This window comes from Microcaecilia unicolor, chromosome 2 (assembly GCF_901765095.1).
Source record: "Microcaecilia unicolor chromosome 2, aMicUni1.1, whole genome shotgun sequence".
Taxonomy (NCBI): Eukaryota; Metazoa; Chordata; class Amphibia; order Gymnophiona; family Siphonopidae; genus Microcaecilia; species Microcaecilia unicolor.
Genome location: NC_044032.1, coordinates 376,350,980 through 376,374,860, shown reverse-complemented (window position 1 = coordinate 376,374,860; position 23,881 = coordinate 376,350,980). Strand labels below are relative to the sequence as shown.

The 23,881-nt window shown below is 41.7% G+C and overlaps 1 protein-coding gene across 1 annotated transcript in view; it reads right to left on the bottom strand.

The window, feature by feature from the left end:
- Positions 1–23,881, bottom strand: part of LOC115462091 (phospholipid-transporting ATPase ABCA1-like) — a 451,679-nt gene that overhangs the window by 202,100 nt on the left and 225,698 nt on the right. Inside the window, 2 exon segments of the mRNA XM_030192130.1 lie at positions 3,127–3,316; positions 23,388–23,486. Of these exon segments, the coding sequence (XP_030047990.1) occupies positions 3,127–3,316; positions 23,388–23,486 (289 nt within the window).

Sequence of the window (23,881 nt, the reverse complement as noted above, 5' to 3'; positions counted from 1 at the left end):
AAAAACCTATAACGTAATTATATAGCTACTTCTTTTGTATTGTAACGTTCTTGGGAGATATATTTTGTAATGTTTTAGTTTCTTTTATTATAATGCTGTGAACTGCTTTGGTGCCTTTGGGTGTAAATGCGGTATATCAAATGAATAAATCAAATCAAAGCTGGTGTAAATGTTTGCACCCAAAGTTGGCAGTTGCACGCGTCTTAATATTCTATAACTTGCCCACACAACTGCAAGGCACGCCCATAATCTACTCGTGCGCACGCCACTTTCTCATTGCTCGCTATGAATCAAATACCTACAGAAGGTGATCTTAGGAAGGAAAACCATGGGAAACAGAAAGCTGACTTCACTGGAAACAGAGGAGAAATGACAAGAGGTCAGTCTCCAAAGAGGTCTGCAGGACGTCCTGGCGAAGGGGCGGGGAAACCTATATTATCGAAACAACATTCTAAAGTAGCTGCCTGTGTCCGTGGCTCCTGGAGTTGCTGAACTAGGCTCCATAGCCAGGATGACATCACTCCCAGCTGATTCCCAGGCAGGGGGAGGAGTAGGGAAACACCTGTTTCCCTACTCCTCCCCCTGCCTGGGAATCAGCTGTCAGTGTGCCGCTCCCTGCCACTTCAGAGCAAGTGGCAGTGAGCGGCGCATCAAAAAACTACAAGCGCGGCACCACAGAACCCCCCCCCCCCTGGAGTAAGACCCCAGAGGAGCGCAGCGATGTGACAGGCGAGAGGAGGAGCAGCTGCAGAGACTGCGTTTTAAGACTCAGGCATTTGTGAAAGATTTGGGCTGGGTTTAAAATACATTTATCGCTTTTTTTCTTTTTGTAGTGGCCGCTGCTGCTCAACAGGAGAAGCAGCAGCGGCCGGACAGCGTTACCACTGGCAGTAGCGGGTGATGAGGGGGTTGATGTGCCCGGGGGGGGGGGGGGGGTGTTGATGTGCTTCGGGTGGGGGTGTTTGATGTGCTGGGGGGGGGGGCTTGGGTGATGCGCTGGGGGGGGGGGGGGTTCTGTGGTGCTGCGCTTGTAGTTTTTTTATGCGCCGCTCCCTGCCACTTGCTCACACACACTCTCTCTCAAACATACACACTCCGAGGAAAACCTTGCTAGCGCCCATTTCATTTGTGTCAGAAATGGGCCTTTTTTTTACTAGTATGGTTATAAAAGAAGGTACGCATCATGTTACTTTGTTTTTGGTGAAATTAAAAAAGGAGCACTTGTAGAATACTCTGGATCCTGGCAGTCTACTGGGGCATAGGAGTAGCAGCTATGGGGAAGAGGGATTAGCTGGACTCAGGGAGAGGGCCTATAATTAAGGTTCAAACAAGGCCCTTTTGGGAGCTGTCCCCCAGCTGGATGATACCTCCCAAACCTACGACGGTGGGCCCTGAATACAGATACAGGTGCATTGCTAGGGGGTGCCACATCACAATTGTCAGAAGTCATCCATTTATTGAGCAATATTGCATAATACTGCACAATATTGTATACTATTAAGTAAATTGCTCTGCAATGAGAGTTTAACCCCCCTCCCCAAAAAATAACAATAAAAAACCTACAACATGAGGAATTAGACAAAATGAAATGTTTTGCGTGTACACACACCCCTAGAAGTGCAAGGATGCCCTCAAACATCACAGAGTTAAAAGCAGTTCTGTATAGAAGGATGGGCCAAAATTCCTCAAAGGCAATGTGTGACTCTGATCAACAGTTACATAAAACATTCATGAAATCATTGCTGCTCAAGCAGATGCCACAAGTTACTAAATGAAGGGTTCACACAATGTTTTCACATAGCAATACTTATTCTTCAAAATATTTTTGTTAAATAAATATTCAAGATATATCCTTTTGGTCTAATTTACTTAATGGGGCTTTCCCTTTTATTAAGGTTTAAATTAGCATCTAGCTATATTTCAACTATAAAGTTGTTTCTTCCCGTTAGACTTCATTATACATTCAAAAAAGAACTATAGACATATGGATATAACTGAATAGTCCTTCTTTGCAAGTTATGGGGTCATACTAAGCGTGCTTACCGCGTGCCAAAAAGCACTGTCACAGGATGTGCTGAGGCATCCCGCAGTAGTGTGCTGATCAGCATGTGCTAATCTCACACTAAAATTTTGTTTTTATTTTTTGGTGCAGGAGGTGTGTCTATGGGCGGAGAGTAGCATGCCCTGTGCTAATCGGGTAGCATAGGTACATTGCCACGCACTGCCTGATTAGTGCAGGAGTAGTGCGGGAGCCCTTACAGCCTAGTAAATATACAAATTTGGCTATATCACCGCCACACTAAAAGTGGCCACAGTGCATAGGAAGCCTACGTGCTACAAATAGTGCCAGCGACTTTTGAGAGTGACTTAGTAAAAGGGACCCTAAGTGATCGATGTAACAGCCTCAGAGATGTAGATAAAATGTGAAGCGTTTACATTTTATTTATGTCTCTGAGGGGCCCTTTTACTAAGCCACGTAGGCGCCTACGTGTGGCCCAATGCGCGTCAATTTGGAGTTACCGCCGAGCTACTGCATGGCCCGGGCGTTAATTTCATATTTTACGTGTGCTACGCGTGCTGGAAAATAATTTTTTATTTTCCTGCATGCGGCGGAAACCAGGCAGTAATTGTCATTCTATGCATATAGACAATTACCGCACGGTTACCGCGTGAGACCTTACCGTTAAGTCTATGGATGGCGATAAGGTCTCAGACCCCAAATGCATGTGCACCAATTTTTATTGTGCTGCATATCCAAAAATAAAAAAGGCCCTTTTTTTACAGGCGCGCTGAAAAATGGATCTGTGTGCGCTCAAAACACGCGCCTACACTAGCGCAGCCCATTTCTCAGCACACCTTAGTAAAAGGACCTCTTAGGTTGTTACATTGATCCAAATGACTTAGACAATCTCATTTGGAACTTCAGCTGTCTCCACATTTAGCCATTTCAAATATTTGAGCCACTTCAGATACAAATATTTACAATGTAAATGTACAGCTGAAGCATTCAAAAAGTTGATAAAAGCTAATACAGTTATCATTTTTTTTAAGAACAGGCATTTAAATTCAACAAATTGTATTTACCAATCTAATTTTTAAAGCTATCATTGTTCATGACTCGCATACCTCTAAAGGGGGAAATCCTCCAGCTCCAGCGGGGCAGTCTGGCAACATAATCGGCCTTTTTGGTGTGCTGCATTGACAGGATGGAGAAGGATTCTGCATGCTCCAGTTGCCATTCAGAAATATATCTGAAACAGACTGTGACACTGGTGGAGTGTACCAATCTGTCCTGCTTGCAGTACAAGGAAGGTTCCTAAGTACATACAGAAAATATAAAATGTAATAAAGTACGAGAAGTACTTCACATGCATTTTTATTATTAAATATAGATTATTTTGTAAAGCCGTTGCCCAAAATATTAAGCTTCTTTATACTGCCTGAAGGGCTACTGTTCAACTAGAAGTTATATTCTAGGTACAGGTGTGAATGTAATCCACAGACTAAACATCAAAAATAACCATTTTATGAAACAATTTTAAACACAGACAATTATAGTATCGAAACCATCTCTAATCCTTGCTTGCTATGCCTGACTTCCTTAAAATGTCCCTTGTGCCAAGAGCACAGCCACCACTTCATCGTCTACTAGATAGTTTATGGTTAATTGGGTTTAATACACCACTTTTCATTAAAAAACCGTCAAAGTGGTGTACAATAATCAACCAATCAGCATAAAGAAATTCAGAAAGGAGCTACATCTTAAGATAGGAGAGCTGAATCAATATAAAGAAATTCGGAAAGGAAGTACATCTTAAGATAGGAGAGCTGTAGAATGGAAGACAGAGAAATGGAGAGGGTTTGAAGCCAAGTAGGAGGCCATAGTGAAAACAATTATTTGGGTAGGATGGCTGTCTTGAATTGCTGGTTGCACCAGTGGTTGGAGAGTCCAGTCCTGGAGTACCCCCTGCAAGTTAGGTTTTCAGGATGTCCACAATGAATATGCATGAACTGGATTTGCATACACTGCAAATCTATTTCATGCATATTCATTGTGGATATGCTGAAAACCTAACTGGCAAGGGTACTGCACAAATCAAGGTAGGGTATACACAAAACGTAGCACATATGAGTTTATCTTGTTGGGCAGACTGGATGGACCGTGCAGGTCTTTTTCTGCCGTCATTTACTATGTTACTTTGTTACTATGTACTACAGGACTGGACTTTGGTAAACACTGCTCTAAACACAATATCACTGCAACCCAGTAATTCCCAAACCTGGTCCTGGAGGCATCCCAGCCAGTCAGGTTTTCAGGATATCCACAATGAATATTCATGAGAGAGATCTGTATGCACTGCCTCCACTACATGTAAACCTCACTTATGAATATTCATTGAGGATATACCGAAAACCTGACTGGCTGGGGTGCCTCCAGGACCAAGTTTCTGAACTGCTGCTCCAACCACTGGGTGCAGCCAGCAGTTCAAGACAGCCATCCTACCCAAATAATTGTTTTCACTATGGCCTCCTACTTGGCCTCAAACCCTCTCTATTTCTCTGCCTTCCAATCTACACCTCTCCTGTCTCCTATCTTAAGATGTCGTTCCTTTCCAAATTCTGTGTGACTTTATACATGATTCTGTATCAACACGCATGAAATTTGGGAATGCCCACAGGAACACCCATAACCACGCACCCAAATTGTTATGCGTGATAATATTTAGGCGCAATGTTATAGAATCAGATATGTGACTAAACCCTAATTATTGCCAATTAGTGCTCCCAATTATTGGTGCTGACTAGCTTGTTCAATTAAGTTGTGCACGCTCTTTATGGAATCACACTAAACGTGTCTTCAATCGGCGCCAATTTTTCAGGTGTAATTTATAGAATTTGGCCCTTACTGGTTAATACAGGGTTAACTAAGAGCCCTTCCCATCTCCTAAATAGGAGATGTTAAGGGTTTCCATATTATTTTTTTTAAAATGTCAATGTGCTAACGGTAATATTAGTGTATGGCCATAAATGAACCAAATAAAAAAAAAATTGGCTTTTTAATGGCCAGGCTAGAAATGGGCTCAGCGCATGGGAATGACCCACATATAGGTGTGCCAAGCCCATTTACTAGTGAAGCTTAATAAAAGGACCCCTTTTGTTTTAACAATACTCAACTTCAAGACATGATCTATGGCCCTTTTTTCCACTGTGGTAATATAAATCTTGGACAGTAGTTGTTTCAGCATTATTGTTAGTGAGAGCCAGAATAAACAAAGTAATATCATCCACCTAAGTGTAAAAACTAACTTATAAGTGAGTTAGTACTTTTACAAAGAAGCTCATCAAGATATTGAAAAGGATTCTGGAAGGGAACCTTGCAGAACTGCATCATTTATTGAACAAGTTTCTTATAATGCATCTGGCAATTTCACTCTAAGTTCTTCGTGATAAAAAAAAAAAAATAAACAAACCCAATCCAGTATTTTTCCTGAGATGCCAATGGTACTCAAAGAAAGGTGTGATTAACTATATTGAAAGCAGCAGAAAGGTCAAATTGCAAGATTATAGCTTGGCAGCCTTCATATATAAAAGATTTTGCATTTTATTAATCAGTGTTCCTAAAAGTGTTTCAGTAGTGACTGTGCTCGATGTAAGAGGTTATGAAGTTCTAAGACATCCATTAATTGATTGGCTACCACAGCCTCCTGCACTTCCGAAAGCGTAGGGATATTGGCAATAGGTCAATAATTTGGTAATTCAAATTCACTCCCTGTAGGATTTTTAAGAATAGGAGCAAAATATCTCCCAAAAATGAAGAGAAGTGAACTGACTTAAAGACTTTCTCTATCCAAGTATTAAACCAGAGGGAAAAAAATAGACAGGTGGAATGGCAGATTTCCATTTCACAATAAGAAGTAGAGAACTTTTTCAACAGTGATTGAAGTACAGTCAGTTGAGTAGGGAGAAAATTGTCTCATAATTTACTCCATCTACCAGAATGTCAATATTATCTGTTGTAAAGAAATTGTATCACTTAGGGGGAAGTTATCAAGTTGGGCTACCGTTAAGACATATTATTTTACTATTAACCCTAGGTATTGGTAACTAGGTCTCATTGCACAAAATGGGATTTATGCTAAAACAACATGAGTAGTGGTGAAATAAAATGTTTTTAAAGTAGCCCATATTGATATCCATGCCCCTTGGTTAGATATTATGACAAACATCAATACCTGACGTGCCATTATTATTGAAATAGACCATTAACTCATCAGTTCTTTGACACCATCTGGTCGGCAGAATTAGAAAAGGTTAAATGATGTTTTCTACAACTCAAAACATTTTTTTAATCCATTTGATGTCACCCTATTATGGAGGAATAATAGACCTATTTATTAGTCACTAGTTGCTACATGTAGAGGGGCATTTTTGATAGGATATCTAAATTGGAAAAAAAAATCAGTAAAAAAATAAACACCCTGATATTCAGACCTATTTAGCCAGCCAGGCATGGTCGCTGACCGGTTAAATAGCATATCAGCGCCTAACTGCTAATGTTCAGTGGGAGATAACTGGTTATCTCTGCTGAATATTACCAGTTAGCGCCTAGCGCATAACCAGCTTACCCGATTAGGTGCCAATATTCAGCACCTAACCAAATAAGTTTAGTGGTCAAATAGGACAGATATTTATGCGGTCTTATCATTAGTCACTAAAAAGTTAACTTTTTAGTGGTTAGAAAACCCTGGATATTTGATGCTGGTTGCCGGGAACACGGCAGCATTGAATATCTGGGTTTAAGGTTGGCAGCAGACAGAAAAAGTGCTGCCTGCCACTGGCTGAATGTCGGAGGGGGGGGGGGCAGAGTTTGAAAATGAGTCAAACTGGGTCAGGGGTTTCAGAGAAATGACCACCCCCCCCCCCCCAAAATAAATTACTTAATGCATTTCTAGGGGAAAAAGAATTCTTGCTTCTGTACCACAGAAACTTAGATTGAAACGTAGCAGGTACAGAAGAGGGCAAGACAGTTGAAAAGGTAGAATTCCCTACTCTTCGAAACCCCCACTGCCCTTTCCCTGAAAACTTATCCTCTCACAACTTTTCCACACACACCAAACTACCTCTATAGCCAAAGCAATATCCCTCATATTTGCCACACCACAAACTACCCATTCTCCAAAAACTAACCCCTGACATTTTCCCACTACTGTGCAAACTGCCCTTTTCACAAAGAAAAAAAAATACCTATTGCAAGGGCTCCACACCCAAAAACTATCTCCTGAAACTTACACAAAACCCTACAACTGCAACACCATTCTGAACTGCTCCATTCCCTTAAACTACCTACTGTAAAATTACCCACTCAAAAAAAAAACTAACCTGTAACTGCCCCATCACCTTATAAACTGTCCCATACCAAAATCTATCCTATTCCTAACTGATAACAACAGCTCTTAAACTACCACAACCCTAAAATCTACCCCACTGCAAATGCCCCACCTCCTAAATTACTTAACTACCCCTTATGAGGTCCATACTACCCTTCCCTCAAATTTGCTGCCTCACAATGTCCCCCAACCCCAGCTACCTTCCACACCGACACAACACATGCCCAGCAGACTTCACAGATACAAACACAAGCCCACCAATATTCAAAACTATTTAACTGGCCAGACATGGCTGCTGACCAGTTAAATAGTATATCAGTTACCTCTTGCTAAATATCCACGGTTAGCGGTTAGATGGTAACCGGCTATATTGCATGACAGTCAGTTAGGCACAGATATTCAGCATAAATAGACCTAATAGATATAATACATAGCAGGCTATCTTTAACCACTATAAAATTAACGGGTTAGCGCTGAATATCGGCTTAACTGGTTAACTTTTTATTATTATTATTATTTGTTGCATTTGAATCCCACATTTTCCCACTTTTTTGCAGGCTCAATGTGACTTACATGGTACCGTAATTAGCGTTAACCGATTTAGGTATGAACAAATACAAGTTGCGATTAGTATCAAGGTGATATTATGGTAGAGTGAAATACATGTATGGTAAAGACAATTGGGGAGAAGTTAGAGAGGGAAAGGAAGAGTTAGGATAAGTCCATTATGATCTTTGGTTAAGTTGTGTCGCAGATGTCCAGGTTTTTTATGTTGGGTCAGTGGGGTATGCCCTTCTGAACAGTTCTGTTCCCTCCCTCCCCCGATATTCAATGCTGGTTGCCAGAAACAGCCTGGCATTGAATATCTGGATTTAATGCCAATGAAGGATAGCAAAAGTGCTGTCCACCGCTGGCTGAATATCGGGTCCAAGGGCTGTTAATATTTCCCTATCCCTGTATTTCATTTTCTTTGTTGTTCATGATATTGTGAAAACTACTTCAAGAATTAGACAGGTTTTCTTATTGGTTACTGTGATGAAACAATAGGTTTTTAAGCCAATGAACTGTATTAATTATTTTATGAAATGCATTTCTCCTAATTTGCCAGCAGATGGCATTTACTTTATGTTTTAAAGCTGTTGCAGAAAAAGGCTTTTTTCTAGACTAAGCTTAGTGAAAGGCAATGTGCAGTAGGATTGGCCAAATACTTTCAAAGCTGGTGTCCTGAGCTCTGATTGGTCCTAGAGTTCAAATTTAGCCAGGAGGTACTAGATTTTCCCCAGCCTCAGTTTGGGGTACAGAGGAGAAATATCTATGTCCTGAGATCCTGTTCAAGACTTGTGAGCAGTTAATTTCCTGAAACACCCCAGGTAGTAACAAGTTTTAATATTGATCTTTATTCAGTTACCTGTTATTGCTTGCTGTACTTTTTCACCTAGGTTTTCAAGTGTTCACTGTTCTACTGTGACAAATAAACCTACTAATTTATTGATTCTGTTGTCCAGGACTGACTAAGAATCCTGGTGGTTTGTGGGTTGGGTCTGTGGATGCTTTACAGGAACTGTGCGACCCCTGAGAGTGTGGCCCTAGTGTTCTAGAAATCACTGGGGAATAACTTGAGAGTGGGAGACTCGCCTAGAGGCAAGCGAGACTATGCATATTTCAAAGTATCATCTGTTGCCATGAGCAGGGCCAGGTTAAAGTATATGCAAAGTTTGCCAGTGGCTTACTGTATGTCCACATGTTTAATGGTGGTGGTAGTGGTGGTGGGGAAAAGGGGGGGGGCGTAAGATGTGGTCAGGAGGATAGGATTGTCAGCTGTCTGACTGTTCAGAAATCAGCAGAATTTTATATTAATGTCCAGAAGGTGAATGATAGGTGGTTGTATGTCTGGACATTTTTCTGAGTTCATAAACCTCTATCTGCAGTTCTCTCGTCTCCCATGCCCTCCTGTGTGAGTGAGCCTGCCCTACCTGCTTCCATTGTAACTAGCAACAGAGACTGTTGATAGGATCCAACAAAGAAAAGACAGTGAGGGTGAGGAATAAAAGGCAACTCTAGTTACAAGAAGGGTGGAAGTGATCTGGAGACAGTTTCTATACTGAAGAAATAAAGTTTCTGCAATGAAAATTAATAAACCCCCTCCAAAAATGCTCCAATACCTTTCTATGGGAGAAGCAGTTCCAATATCTGCAGTATACATACACTAATTCACTGTAACATAAAGGAATTGTGCCTTTCAAACTGCCTTCCCCCTCCTCTCCTTTCCTGATCACAGACTTATAGAAATCACACACGTGCATAAACGTACACACACACACACACACACACACACACACACACACATACCACTACAAAACATGCATATTTAGACACACACACCAATCTCCCTCTCCCCCTCCCCCACACGCATTTACATGCAGAAGGGTTAGAAAGAATTCCAATTGTTCCCCTTTGTTTTAAATGACATTTGGATCATTATTTTGTTACTTAATATGCACCAATTTCCACTTTGTGCTAGTTGATATAATGGTAACCCCTCAACATGGTTAAAAAGAGCTAGCCTTCTAATAGACTCTCCATTTATACATAACCAGTCTTTATCAGATGACATAATACAACTGCATGCCAAGCAGGGGTTACTCCATGCCTACTGCATGCTAAGTTACAAGTTGCTGTGGCAACACACCATTCAGCATATTGAAGTTCCATTCTCCAGTTGCAAGCAACCGAACCAACCCTAGGTTTTGTTCATAAATATATTTGCAAGTGTAAGTGATATGTGTGGTAGTGTTGCACTGTTCATTCCAGTACACTCAAAAACAAACCTTCAGCTATTATAAGACAAAGCAGTCACATTCATTTCTCTTTTCAGCTCTCCATTTCCTAGGATTGTATCAGCAGATTGACTTTCTGTGCAACTGTAAAAAATCGTGACCAGACTGCTAATTTATAATGGGCAGGTCTAAAATTCATCTCTGATCAGGAAAAAAGTATGAGGTCTATGCACGTTTATTCACAAATGATGTGTTACATAAAATATTTATAGACGTAGTACATTAAATGTGAAATTAATCCTCCACATAATTAACTCTGAAGCAGCTGCGATTTACACAGCAGTGAAATGATACATAGGTTATTTTATTCCATGAAGGATGATTATCTTTATTACACAACTGTGAAAAAACTCATAACTAATGCACAAGTAAGCTATTAACATCTCCCTCAGATGACAAAAATAGCCCTTTTTATAGTCTGCCTGATTTTTTAAACTTGAGATTTCTATGTACATTTGCGCCTGATGTCAGCGGCATGTCTTCGTAATGGTTACTTAAAGGGAAAGTGTGAGGATTTCTAGAATAGGAATGTGAATATTGCTGACATTTGTTGACAAGCAGGGTTCAGCTGCAGCAACAAAATGTACGAATTAAAGCAACAGATTTGGCTTATCCTCTGTGCCCATTAAAGATCCCAGGACACTTTTCATTATAGTGGTACTAATCCCTCTATAATGGTTGAATTCCAGCACAGAATGCATGAGTTGGACTGTCAAATTTCCTTGTACAGATGGCCCTGTTAGAGTCCAAAAATGCATTTGCCCTTGCTTAATCTCTGTATCTCATGTAAGGATCTAAACCATTATATATTTGGGCATTATGAATAACCAAAAATAATTGTCCTGTTTTATATTTACAAAGTCATTTAGAATGACAGTAAAGTAGTATTCTAATTTACTTAGACTCAGCAATGCAAACCTATTATAGATTAATTCTATGTTTGCAAGCAAACTCTTTATTTGCAGTTTGCCCATGCTTAATAATCAAGAGCATTTTATATAAATTGAAGGTTTTACGGAATGTGGAATAGAGTGGAGGCATGAAATGACACTCCAGCTTAGTTTAGAAATTGTGTTCTGATTGGTTGCTCTCTTAGAACCGCAATGATGTTTGTATTTAATTAGTGTGAATTAAAACTGCCACTCACAGTGCCTTAGGGTCTTTTGCCACTTTCATTGCTGCTTCTTGGGCTGCAAAAGGCAAACCAGTGAAGGTGAGAAATCCAGTTTCCAAAGTAAAAGTGTTACATTTGCAAAGCACAGAAGACAGATCCACTGGAAATAAACAAAATCTTCTATACTATGTAACTGTATATTTCAGCTTAATTTACTTGTGATGAAATACAGCATGCTGTAAGAAAGGAGGTGTCATGGACCAAGGAGGGTGAGCCCTTGGGCTACAACCAAGTTGATGACGCTGCCTAACCAATCCAGAGAATTGGTAGGACCCGACTGGCAGCAGGCGAGTCATGCCTAGGTAGGGGCTGGGATGGCCAAGTCCAAAAGTTCACCAGAAGAGTACAACTGTAACCAAGACCTCAGCAGACAAGCTGGTCTGAATACCAACAAAGGTACTGATGTGGTTTGAGAAAGTCAAAGCAATCTTGAGGATCTGGGCTGGCGGCAATCAGAGGAGTTGAGGAGACAAGCTGAGGTCGAAGACAAGGGCTGTGGCAAGGACAGATGGGCTGGAGAGATGTACAGGAACTGGAGAGATGGACTGGAACTCAAGAGATGTACTGGAACTCAAGAGATGAAACTGGACCTGGAGACAGGCTGCAACTCACAACAGGCAAAGCAAGGGGACCTGCTGCAAAGGCACTGGTTGGGCATCAGGAACTTCCTAAGACAGGAAGTGATGCTTTCAGCAGGCTTCCAGGTTTTCCCTCTGCTGGCCCTTTAAAAGTTGGTCTTCTGTGCATGTGCATGCACCTAAGGGAGCCAGTGCCAGCCGACAGCAAAGTCTTCCATATGGTAGAGACCTACACATGTGGGGGTGCCCCAGTGCACTGGGAGAAGCAATGTGGTTGGCCTGCTATGACTAAGACGTAGTCCAGGGCTGGGGAAAGGCAGCAGGACCTGACCCGGACACCCCCAAAGGCCAGGAGGCGCCGTGGCCGTGACAGGACGTTTGTCTATGATGATGATGATAATAATAATAATAATTTGAAAGATCCATAAAGAAAAGAAAACAAATATGTAGAGAGCAATATTCAGCTGAAGGGGCAGTGACAGAGATATATGTATACATTACACAGATAGTTTTATGCATATTATGGCCAGTTTATCCATATAAGTTAGACTATAGAATATGCTGACCTAAAATTTGTACAGATGTTATCCATGGAAAGTTAGGACTGCTATTTATGTTTTTCACTTATAAAGCTGCTGAATATCACTGTTCTATGGACAAATTCAGATCCCACACCAAAACCTCCCTCACCCTCCTTAAATTAAATAGGTAAATATTGATTCTGTATAGACTTAGAGAGGCATTTTTGATATGATGTTCAAATGGCAAAATAAACGTTTATCAGAAAATGTCTAAAAACCCAATTTCATATTGAAAGAAAAAACTAAATGTTTTCCGATATTTGAAAATCAGAAAAAAATGTTTAGAAAGAGGATGCACTGCAAACTTCATAGACACCAATTGGAAATACACTATGCAAAACATTCAATGGTGGTACTGGTCCCTCCATTGAGATAAAGTCCACGGCAATGGCAGGACATTCCCTCCACATGCAAAATATGCATATATAGTTCTACATGTGGAGGAACGTTCATCAGTGTACATAATCATGCCTCTGCACAAGGAGCCAAATTTCAGAGTGCCAGAACCACAGCCCCTGGTCCTCCTGTGACTCAGGTACAGGAGAGAAAATTTTAAGCACCACTACTACCTTCCCCCCCAACCATGTCTCTATGAGGGCATGGAGGTCCATTAGAGGCACCCTGATGAGGTGAGTATGAAGCATTGCACCCCAGGATCACAGCACTACTCCTGCAATACCTTAAACATGTCCACCAGCTAACAGCAGTTGTCCCTGTCCCTGCCTCCTGATAGCCAGGTGCACCACTATGCAAGCCATGTAGAATGTGTTGATCTCAATTGCAAACCTTTTACACACACAGAGCACCCTTCAGCTACTGAACAGCATGCCCAGAACCAGCCAGCCCCGGTTCAGGCCACCTAGGATCAGTCCACCCTGGATCTGTCCACCCAGGATTAGCCCACCCCTGACAGAGCATGGGAAGAAGTGGAAATGGACCCTGGGCCCTGGGAGGTGCCACTCACCCCACAACAGGTGCATACCCTGACACATCCCAAATGCAGAGGAGAGAACCCCTGGAGGGAGAAACGGAGAGCTGGAACAGCCTCCCCCCCCCCCCCCCCGGCAACTACACTGGAGGGTACAGCAGCTGAGGGTTGCTCTGAAATGGTTGCCATGCCTGCTGGTGGCACCAAACTGACATTCTAGTCCAGTTCCTGCTGCAAGTCTGAGCCATGCACAGAGATATGCAGCAGGAGATAGGCCCAAAGACAAATAATGGGGCAGTTGGGGCAGAGCTCAGGATGCTCCATGGGAACCGGTAACAGCCTCAATGGGGTGAACAGACCAGCACCGCTGTATAGAGTTTTAGTGTTTTGCTGTTACAAATACAATGTTTACAGTTGTTTCCATACAAAAGTCTGTCGCCATTCTGTAAAAAATTTGTTGATTTCCTGATATGCAAGGCTCATAGGTGCTGTGGTACCAACATTACTAACCAAGCCCTGGGAAAGGATGAGGAGAGAAGTATCCAAAGGATCCTCAGTGTCCACAATCAGAGCAGCGTCCCCTGAATGACAACTGCTCTACCAAAGGACTGTGCTAACGCAGAGGGATCTAATGGACCCTGCAGCAGAAAAAGGCCTTGTGGGACTCAAACCTGCCCCCCCCCCCCCCCGGGATTCCAGACCACACCCTAAATCATCTTGCTGGGCCTCCAGTAGACAAAAATTAGGTGACAACAAACGTCTTAGAGCCTGCCACAGTCTGCGATAAGAGTTGAACTAAGGTTGCCCACCACAGCACTGGACACAGGTGTAAGGTCTATAGAAGTTGCTACCTAGTTCCCTGAGGGAAGGGGGTGGGGCACAGGACTGCAGTCTCCCTTTCCACTGCCTTATCCCGAATCATGGCTGTAGGGCATCTGGAAGTGGGTCCTTTCACGAGCTGAGTAATGAGACCAGATATTTCCCTGCCAGGTCCTGGGGGCAGGCTGGCCCCTCAGTTGGTGAGGAGATGGCCAAGACAACTGTCTGAAATTCATATGCAGCGAATGTTGCCAATGCATGCACTTGTCTCTCAGACAGATTCCTGTGCCATCTCTTCACCAACTGAGGGACTGGCCTGCCCCCAGGACCTGGCAGGGCAATATCTAGGCTCTTGATTCAGGTCAGAAAGGGCTCCAGTTCCAGATGCCTTACAGCTATGCTCAGCCACTGTCCCTCCAGGGATTAGTGGAACAGTTTGTAGGTGAATTGACCAAAGGAGATTAACTACAGTTACCTGGACTTGAGAATACAAAAGAGGTCACAGAAATAGCATTATGGGTCACAGTATGGGGAAGATTGCCCATCTACATCACCACTGCACTCTGTGGGGGGGGGGGGGGTAGCAGAATCACAGACATGGGTGTGTATTAGCTGGTATGGTGACTTTGAGAAGGTGGAGTAATGATTGTAGGTTCTAGGGACAACTAGAGGGAAGGAATATATTGAAGGTTAGGAGGGGGAAGGGGTATGGGGTTTGGGAATCCTTGTGTTGCTTACCTAGGATCCAACTACCAGGTCAAAACTGTGGTAGATTCTTGAATGCTGGAGGATGTAGGTATCATGGGCGAAGCCTGGATAGCAGGCATACATATCCACAATTTCCTCCTGGGCATCCCACATGATCTGCATGTTCATGGAGTGATATCATTTTCTATTCCTTTAGGTATCTTTGTGTGCCTGGAGGGGTCTGAGTGTAACATGTGTACAGTCAATGATGCCTTTGATTGAGGGAAAGTGGTCTATAGTAGATCTAAGTCATTTTGTTCTGGAGTGCTTGGGCAGTATCGGGGAAGGTAATATCATGTGAGGTTTTGGTAAGGAAGGCCATGAAGAACTGGGCAAGACAGTTGGAGATGGCGGAGTGAGTGAGGCCTGCATTAACTGCTAGCACTGATGCCACTATAGAATTAGCGCTCAGCGTATTTCATCCAGGCACTATATTTTTGGTGCCCAATTATAGATTGTTCTCCATGTGTATTCCTCTTGTAAAATTAGGAATATACACTCACATTACATTCTATCCATGCCAAAACGATTATATGTGGTTGCAGATCTCGAGGTACAAATAGTTGTTTTCTAAAATTGCTACTCTGCACATGTAAATGCCACTATTTACATGTGGAAATACCTCTAAAATAAACCACTATGGGGCTCATTTTTGAAAGAGAAAAATGTCCAAAAAGTGTCATAAAGCAGTATTTGGATAATTTTCTTCTCAAAATGTCAAAATCGATATTTTCAAAACCTATTTTGCAGATGTTTATCTATGCAATTCGTCTGCAGTGCATCCATTAATCACTTGGATTTTATTATTTTTTTTTCAAACATGGCCCAAAAAGAAAAATGCACAGAGCATGAAAACATCTTGCCTGTGGCCATTAAAAAAAAAAAGATAGATGTTTGGCTGTTTCAAAAATGTCCATATTCCTATTCAGATTTGGAATGTTTAGTGCAAAACAGGCAACTAATAAAAATTAACACATCTATGGCCCGGATCGAACCTCACCATCCAATCCAACTGGGATATGTAAACGCCAGGTCAGCAGTAAACAAAACAGAGATTATAACAGACTGGATCACCACAGACAATCTTGACCTCCTATTCATCACTGAAATCTGGATCCACGACCTTAAAGATCCCATAATCTTAGATTTATGCCCACCAGGATACAAAATTACCCACTGGACAAGAAACGGGAAAAGAGGAGGTGGAATAGCCACAATATACAAATCCGAGTTCATTATCACAACCACAGCTGAATCCATCCTACCTCAACTTGAAATTGCCTCGGTAAGAATCAATCACCCAAACTTGCAGGAACACCTTAACACAATCCTACTTTACAGGCCGCCAGGCAACTGGCAAGACTCCCAAACACACCTCATGGACTTCATTTCGAACACATGTGTCTCTACTTCAAACCTTATCATAATAGGTGATATTAACCTGCACCTGGAAGATCTTACCTTAACAAGCAGCCAAGAATGCAAAGAATTCCTACAACTATGGGATCTTCATGTACCAAACGCACAACCAACACACACTAAAGGACACACATTAGACATTATCACCTATAAATTCGATCCAGACTTAAACCTTATACTAACAGATACAAAATGGAAACCCACACTGTAGTCAGACCACTACAAAGCATACATCTCCCTCCAATGGCGAACAAAAACCACAATTATAAAACAAGAACGAACAACCTACACCACGAGAGGAAAAATAGACCCGGTAATATTCTGGCAACAGATCTACTATAACGGATGGACAACAAAGGCAGACACAACCCAATTCCTCCTAGATTGGGATGATAGATGCAGAACAATATTAGACAACATTGCCCCAACTCAAACCAGAACCTCGCACAGAAAAAACTCAATACCATGGTTCAATGAGGAACTGAAAAAAACTCAAAACTCAAAACACAAGTGAGGAAATTACAACGTGCGTGGAATAAAAAGAAAGATGATCCCACACTAAATGCTTGGAAACAACTCCGAAGAAAATATAAATACACCATAAGACAAACCAAAAGACTATACTACAAAACTGAAATTGGACCAAACTACAAGGACACACACAAACTCTTCCAACTCGTGAATAAACTACTAGACACCACACCTGTCACGAACAATAGCAAAGACACACCAGGAGCTGACAACCTTGCGAAGTACTTCAAAGAGAAAATAATACAACTGCAACTTAAAATACCTGTCAGCCCCACTCCTACACTCCTACACTCCTAAATTGCCTAGACCCAAACCCTGGAGTATACCCAGCAGATAGGATTTGGACTGAATTCAAGACACTATTGGAAGATCTCGTCTCCCAAACGCTTAAAAGATTCGCCAAATCTCATTGCAAACTAGATATATGCCCAAATAACCTTATGAAATCGGCCCCTCAACAATTTATAACAGACCTAATGATACACGTGAATTTTATGCTACAAAATGGATTCTTCCCAAAGGAGAAAGGAAATATTCTACTCACCCACATACCCAAAGATGCAAAGAAAAATGCGAGTGAATTAACCAACTATAGACCAGTAGCATCCATTCCCTTAATAACCAAAATAACAGAAGGGATGGTGACCAAACAACTCACAGAATATCTAAACAAGTTCTCAATACTACACGACTCCCAGTCAGGATTTCGTTCTAATCACAGTACTGAAACAGTATTAGTCACGCTCATGACTAAATTCAAACAAATGATTGCAACCAGCAAGAACATACTACTTCCACAATTCGACTTGTCAAGTGCCTTCGACATGGTTGATCACCTTGAGTATTGTGTTCAATTCTGGTCGCCGCATCTCAAGAAAGATATAGTAGAATTGGAAAAGGTGCAGTGAAGGGCGACTAAAATGATAGCGGGGATGGGACGACTTCCCTATGAAGAAAGATTAAGGAGGCTAGGGCTATTCAGCTTGGAGAAGAGACGGCTGAGGGGAGACATGATAGAGGTATATAAAATAATGAGTGGAGTGGAACAGGTGGATGTGAAGCATCTGTTCACGCTTTCCAAAAATACTAGGACTAGGGGGCATGCAATGAAACTACAGTGTAGTAAATTTAGAACAAATCGGAGAAAATCTTTCTTCACCCAACGTATAATTAAACTCTGGAATTCGTTGCCGGAGAAAGCGGTGAAGGTGGTTAGCTTAGCAGAGTTTAAAAAGGGGTTGGACGGTTTCCTAAAGGACAAGTCCATAAACCGCTACTAAATGGACTTGGGAAAAATCCACATTCCAGGAATAACATGTATAGAATGTTTGTACGTTTGGGAAGCTTGCCAGATGCCCTTGGCCTGGATTGGCTGCTGTCATGGACAGGATGCTGGGCTCGATGGACCCTTGGTGTTTTCCCAGTATGGCATTACTTATGTACTTATGTACTTATCCTTGAATACTTTGGTATCGGAGGCAACGTTCTTAATTAGTTTAAGGGATTCCTAACCACACACTCATATCAAGTGACATCAAATTCGATTACATCTGCCACATGGACACCTGAATGTGGAGTTCCACAGGGATCCCCCCTCTCACCGACCATATTCAACCTAATGATGATACCCTTGGCCAAACTACTATCAAACCAAAACCTTAACCCATACAAATACGCTGATGATGTAATGATCTACTTCCCATTCAAACAAGACCTAAAAGAAATTTCCAACGACATCAACCAAAGTCTACATATCATGCACTCCTGGGCAGATGCATTTCAGTTGAAACTTAATGCAGAAAAAACCCAATGCCTAATACTCACCTCTCAACACAATACGAACAAATTTACCACCATCAACACACCAAAACTAAATCTACCAAAATCAGATACCCTAAAAATTCTTGGAGTTACCATTGATCGACACCTAACACTTGAGAATCACGCAAAAAACACAACCAAAAAGATGTTCCACTCAATGTGGAAATTAAAAAGAGTAAGACCATTCTTCCCAAGGACCATCTTTCGTAATCTGGTACAATCATTAGTACTTAGTCATCTAGACTACTGCAACTCACTCTACGCTGGCTGCAAAGAGCAAATACTCAAAAAACTCCAAACAGCCCAGAACATGGCAGCCAGACTCATATTTGGAAAATCAAAATATGAAAGTGCAAAACCCCTACGAGAGAAGCTACACTGGCTCCCACTCAAAGAACGCATCACGTTCAAAGTTGTACCCTAGTTCACAAAATCATCCATGGCGATGCCCCAGCTTACATGTCAGACTTGATAGACCTACCACCCAGGAATGCTAAAAACTCATCTCGCACATTCCTCAATCTTCATTTCCCCAACTGTAAAGGTCTAAAATACAAATTAATGCACGCATCAACCTTTTACTATATGAGCACGCAATTCTGGAACGCGCTGCCACGCAACCTAAAAGTGATCTATGAACTGACCAACTTCCGCAAACTACTGAAGACCCATCTCTTTGACAAGATATACCACAAAGATCAACACATGTGAAACTCCCCACATATATCCAGAAATGTTTAATAATGCCTTCTGTTATATTACTATCATGTATTCCATTACCATGCAACCCAAAATCATTCTGTAATACCAAATGTATATTATCTTTTTATTTCCACTATCCACGATGTATTGTAGGCCACATTGAGCCTGCAAAGAGGTGGGAAAATGTGGGATACAAATGCAATAAATAATAATAATGTCCAAAGTCCGACTTAGACATTATATCCCACCTCAGTCACAGGCAGCTCCTTGTGACTCTGGGCAAGTCACTTAACCCTCCATTGCCCCATGTAAGCCGCATTGAGCCTGCCATGAGTGGGAAAGTGCGGGGTACAAATGTAACAAAAATAAAATAAAATATCAATGTTATGATTGTGGTCAGAACCCCTCTCAAACTTACCTTTTTCTTGGGGGTCAGCTTCTTAGCTGGCTTCTGTTTCTTTTGTATGTCCTTTCTGAGCTAGCTCTCTCTCTCTCTCTATGCTGGCAGCTTTCAGCAGCATGACTCTAATTGTTTCACTTTTCTACAGCTGTGTGTGTGGACTGAGTTAGCTCTACCTCTCTTTGGGTGTACTGGCTTCAAGTGCTTCACGGTGCTGCATTGGTGTGAGTTGGGCATCTCTGGGTTTCAGTGTGCTGTCTGCCTGGGTCTAGGGAGTGTGATATCATCAGGGAGGGCCTTGATAAGGAAGTGGTGTTCTTCCCTTCAGGGCCTTTGCAACATTTGCTTTAGGTAGGGTGGTGCAGTGTGCACTTCTGACTTTGTGTCTAGTTTCCCTGCTTGCTTTTGCTAAGGTCCAGGTTAGTGTTAGTGCAGTGTGCAGTGATGACTGTGTGTTTAGCTTTCTTCCTTTTCCCTTGTGGTTCCCCCGCTTTTCCCTCTTGGTGCTTTGGAAGCATTGCTGTGTGTAGGGCTTTGGAAGCTCTGTTGCTGATAGAAGTACTTCAGGGTTTGGTGTTGTTAGGAACACTGCAGATCTGGCTGTTAGAAGTACTTCTGGTGTTTGTGCTGTTAGGAGCATTGCAGTCTTTGCTGTTTGTGTTTGATGCTTTGGAAGCACTTTTGGCTTACGTGTTTAGCTTCCCTGTTTTTTCCCTAGTGGCTCCCCTGTCTTCCCTTTTAGTGCTAGGAGCTCTTCTGGTTGTTTGGTACGTGGGAGCACCCTTGTTAGTTTAGAGTTGTAGAGCTTCTGTAGCTTGGTGCTCAGAGCACCTGTGTTAGGTCTGCTGAAGTTTGGTGCTTAGGAAGCACCTTTATTAGCTTATGTGTTTAGCTTCCCTGTTCTTCCTTGTGGCTCCCCTGCTTTTCCTTTTGGTGCTGTGAGAAGCACTCCTGTTAGGTCAGTGCCTTGGGGCACTCCTGTTAGTATAGGGCTTAGGAAGTCCTTTTGTTAGTTTACTGTGAGGAAAACTTCTGTTGGTTTAGGGCTTGGGAGCACTTAGGTCAGTTTAGGATTTAGGAGTACTTCTGTTTCCAGTCCTGGTCCCTGTGTCATCCAGTGTCATCCAGTAAGTCCTGCCTGCCACTCGAACCCAGGGGCTCAACCCTTGGGGGGCAGTGGCTAAGTGCAGGTGAAGCTGTACGGACCAGTCCAGGGTGCTCCAGTCCAGTGTGTTCCAGTCCGGTGTGTTCCAGTCCAGTGTTCCAGTCCTGTGTCCTCCAGTCCGGGGGATTCCAGTCCGTGTGTTCCAGCTCACTGGACGGTGCCTGCAGTCCCTGCTGGTGCCGGTGTGCTTGCCCAGTGTTGGTTGGTAGGTTTTACCTGCTGCTGTCGCTCCTTGTCAGCAGCCCAAGGGCTCACGTTTGCTCCAACCTGAGAATCAAAAATGTCCCTCCAAGTATCCTTAATACATGCAAGGGTAATGGATGGGAGTGGGGGGGTTGAAGACATATAAATTTAAACATAATTTAATATAGACTACACTTTTATAATTTACTTGAATGCATCATAAGAGCCCATTTCAGGAGTGTTGGAAGTGCATTACATATCCAAACTTAATAGCATCAGTTAGAGCAGTTCTTCTCAAACTTTTCCTGGAATACCTCCTAGCTAGTCAGGGTTTCAGATTATCCACCATGAATATGAATGAACTAGATCTGAATGTGAATCTATCTCATGATAACACTACTAAATTAGGACTGGAATATGGATGGGCAGCCAGAAAAAAGTTCATTTTGTGTTGTTTCATGCATTCTTTAGGGAAATGTTCATTTTGTTTGGGGGTTCTCCATTCTTTTGTTTTCATGGGAGATGACACAAAATGAAAACTTTCAGGGCCCCCTTCCCATGGCCTTCCCTACCCTCAAAACCCAACAACCCCCTTCACTTTCCCTGTGGTCCCCACCTCCATTACTGCTTGTTTAACATGAATATCTGATAGGTATGGACAGCCAGAAAAAAATGTTGTCTCCCATGATGTTTTCAGGAATGTTTGTTTTATTCATTTCTTTTTGGCCATTTTGTTGTCATGAGAGCTATGTTGTTGAGTGTGCTCTCTTTGAAAGAGTATACATTATTTGCAAAGACTGGATACTCTTTGGAAATAGTGCACACTGTTAAAGGCAAATGAACCCTCCCCATGAAATATTGTATTTTTTCCTGCTTGTTTTTGTTCATTTAACGACGTGCAATGACATGGGATATGTCACTTTCATTTTCCATCTCATTGCAAATGACAGTTAGGCCTTAGTACGTGCTTGGCTTCATCAGATCTGGTGTTGCTGCTCTTAACTCAACTTGCTTTGAACATAGTTTGTATATTTGTAAGATTAGAATGTGGATAGCTGTTTTGTGCCTGCCATCATGTCTTCGTGAGAACAGTTCAGTAAAGATTCTGATGCTTTCCTGCTCCAGTACTGTGGCAAGAAACTATTAAAAGCACCGAGCCAAAAATTTACAAGGGCTACCCCATGTGAGACAGTTTCTTGACAGACTACTAAAATGGTAGCTTGACATTGAGTTCCCCAGTTATTGTTACACCTGGCTAAGGGTGGGTATTCCTTTACTAACTAAAAGTGGATGGATGGTTGAGTTGGCCAGAGGCTGGCTACCTGACAGAAATCCCAGTGAAGAGTTTGAACTCAAGTCTTTGGCAGATAGACGAGTGACCTGATATGATACTTTTAAGGACAAGAACCATATTTTCCAGCTCACATATACATATGTGAATGTGCCATGAATTGGATATTTAATGAGAACATTTCTACACTTGCTACAGAAAATGGCAAAAACTTTCCTTTTTCTTTTTGCAGTATCTCACCTTAATTATAAATTCAACTACTGAAATTTGGTTCTAAATATTTTCACCTGTTTCTAGAGACCATATTGGGAAAACTGATATATAAACACTGCACTTAAGGAAGCAAGTACTAGGAAAACTGAAAGATTCCAGAACTGAAGAATACTAGCAGTCAGTGGACTTTATTCCAAAAGGACTTTTCTCCACTCTGTACTTTTGAAAAAAAAATCTTTATTGAGTAAAACCATACACACCTTTAATTTTCACAGCTGTTGTAAGCTCTGGCTTAGTTCTATCCTAGTGTGCATATTGTAATTACCAATTATAAAACAGATGTGTTTCATACATAATCCTCACTATGAAACTTTCTTTAGGCTGCACACATTATTTTAAACAGCTTTTTTTTTTAATTTTTCATTTTTTTTATTGGGCAGGGGCGTTGTGGGATTTAACAGAAGGATTAATGATAATATGATCCAGATTCACAATGGTGTCCCGCTGTCTCTGAAAGCATCTATCAAACTCTCCTATTTCGACAAGAGATTGATAATTTAAATAGGCAACGAGGCAAAGGCATTAAATAATTTGTGAAACTGAAACTCACAGAATGGGGTCATCTCTCATGCATCGCGTCCCAAACCCAGGATTGTCTGTCAAGGAATCTATCACATGTGACACTTGAACGTTAGCAGGATCATCATTGCTGTGAAACAAACACAAGATTCAATTAATGTTTCAGTATTTTCCTAAGGACATGAGGTAGTCAAGGGAATGTGTGTTCCTCATCTACAGTGTGTTCCAAGCTAATTAAACAGCATGGTGATTAAACAATACACCCATCTGTGACAGATTTCATATTAAAGAGATACAATTTGAAACTAAAGAGTATAGCTGAAACTACTGTGTGTTTTCATTTTTTTTTTCTTTTTTGCACATCTTCATTAGGTTCTATTTTTTAACTCTCCTTCAGAGAGCTGCAGGAGAATCTTCAAGCTTTCTAAGGGCTTTTTGAATCTGTCCATCTGTCATTTACAGTATGAACAACTTTTATGAGGTTTTCATCTTTAGAAGTCAAGAAAAAAAAAACTATGATCATGT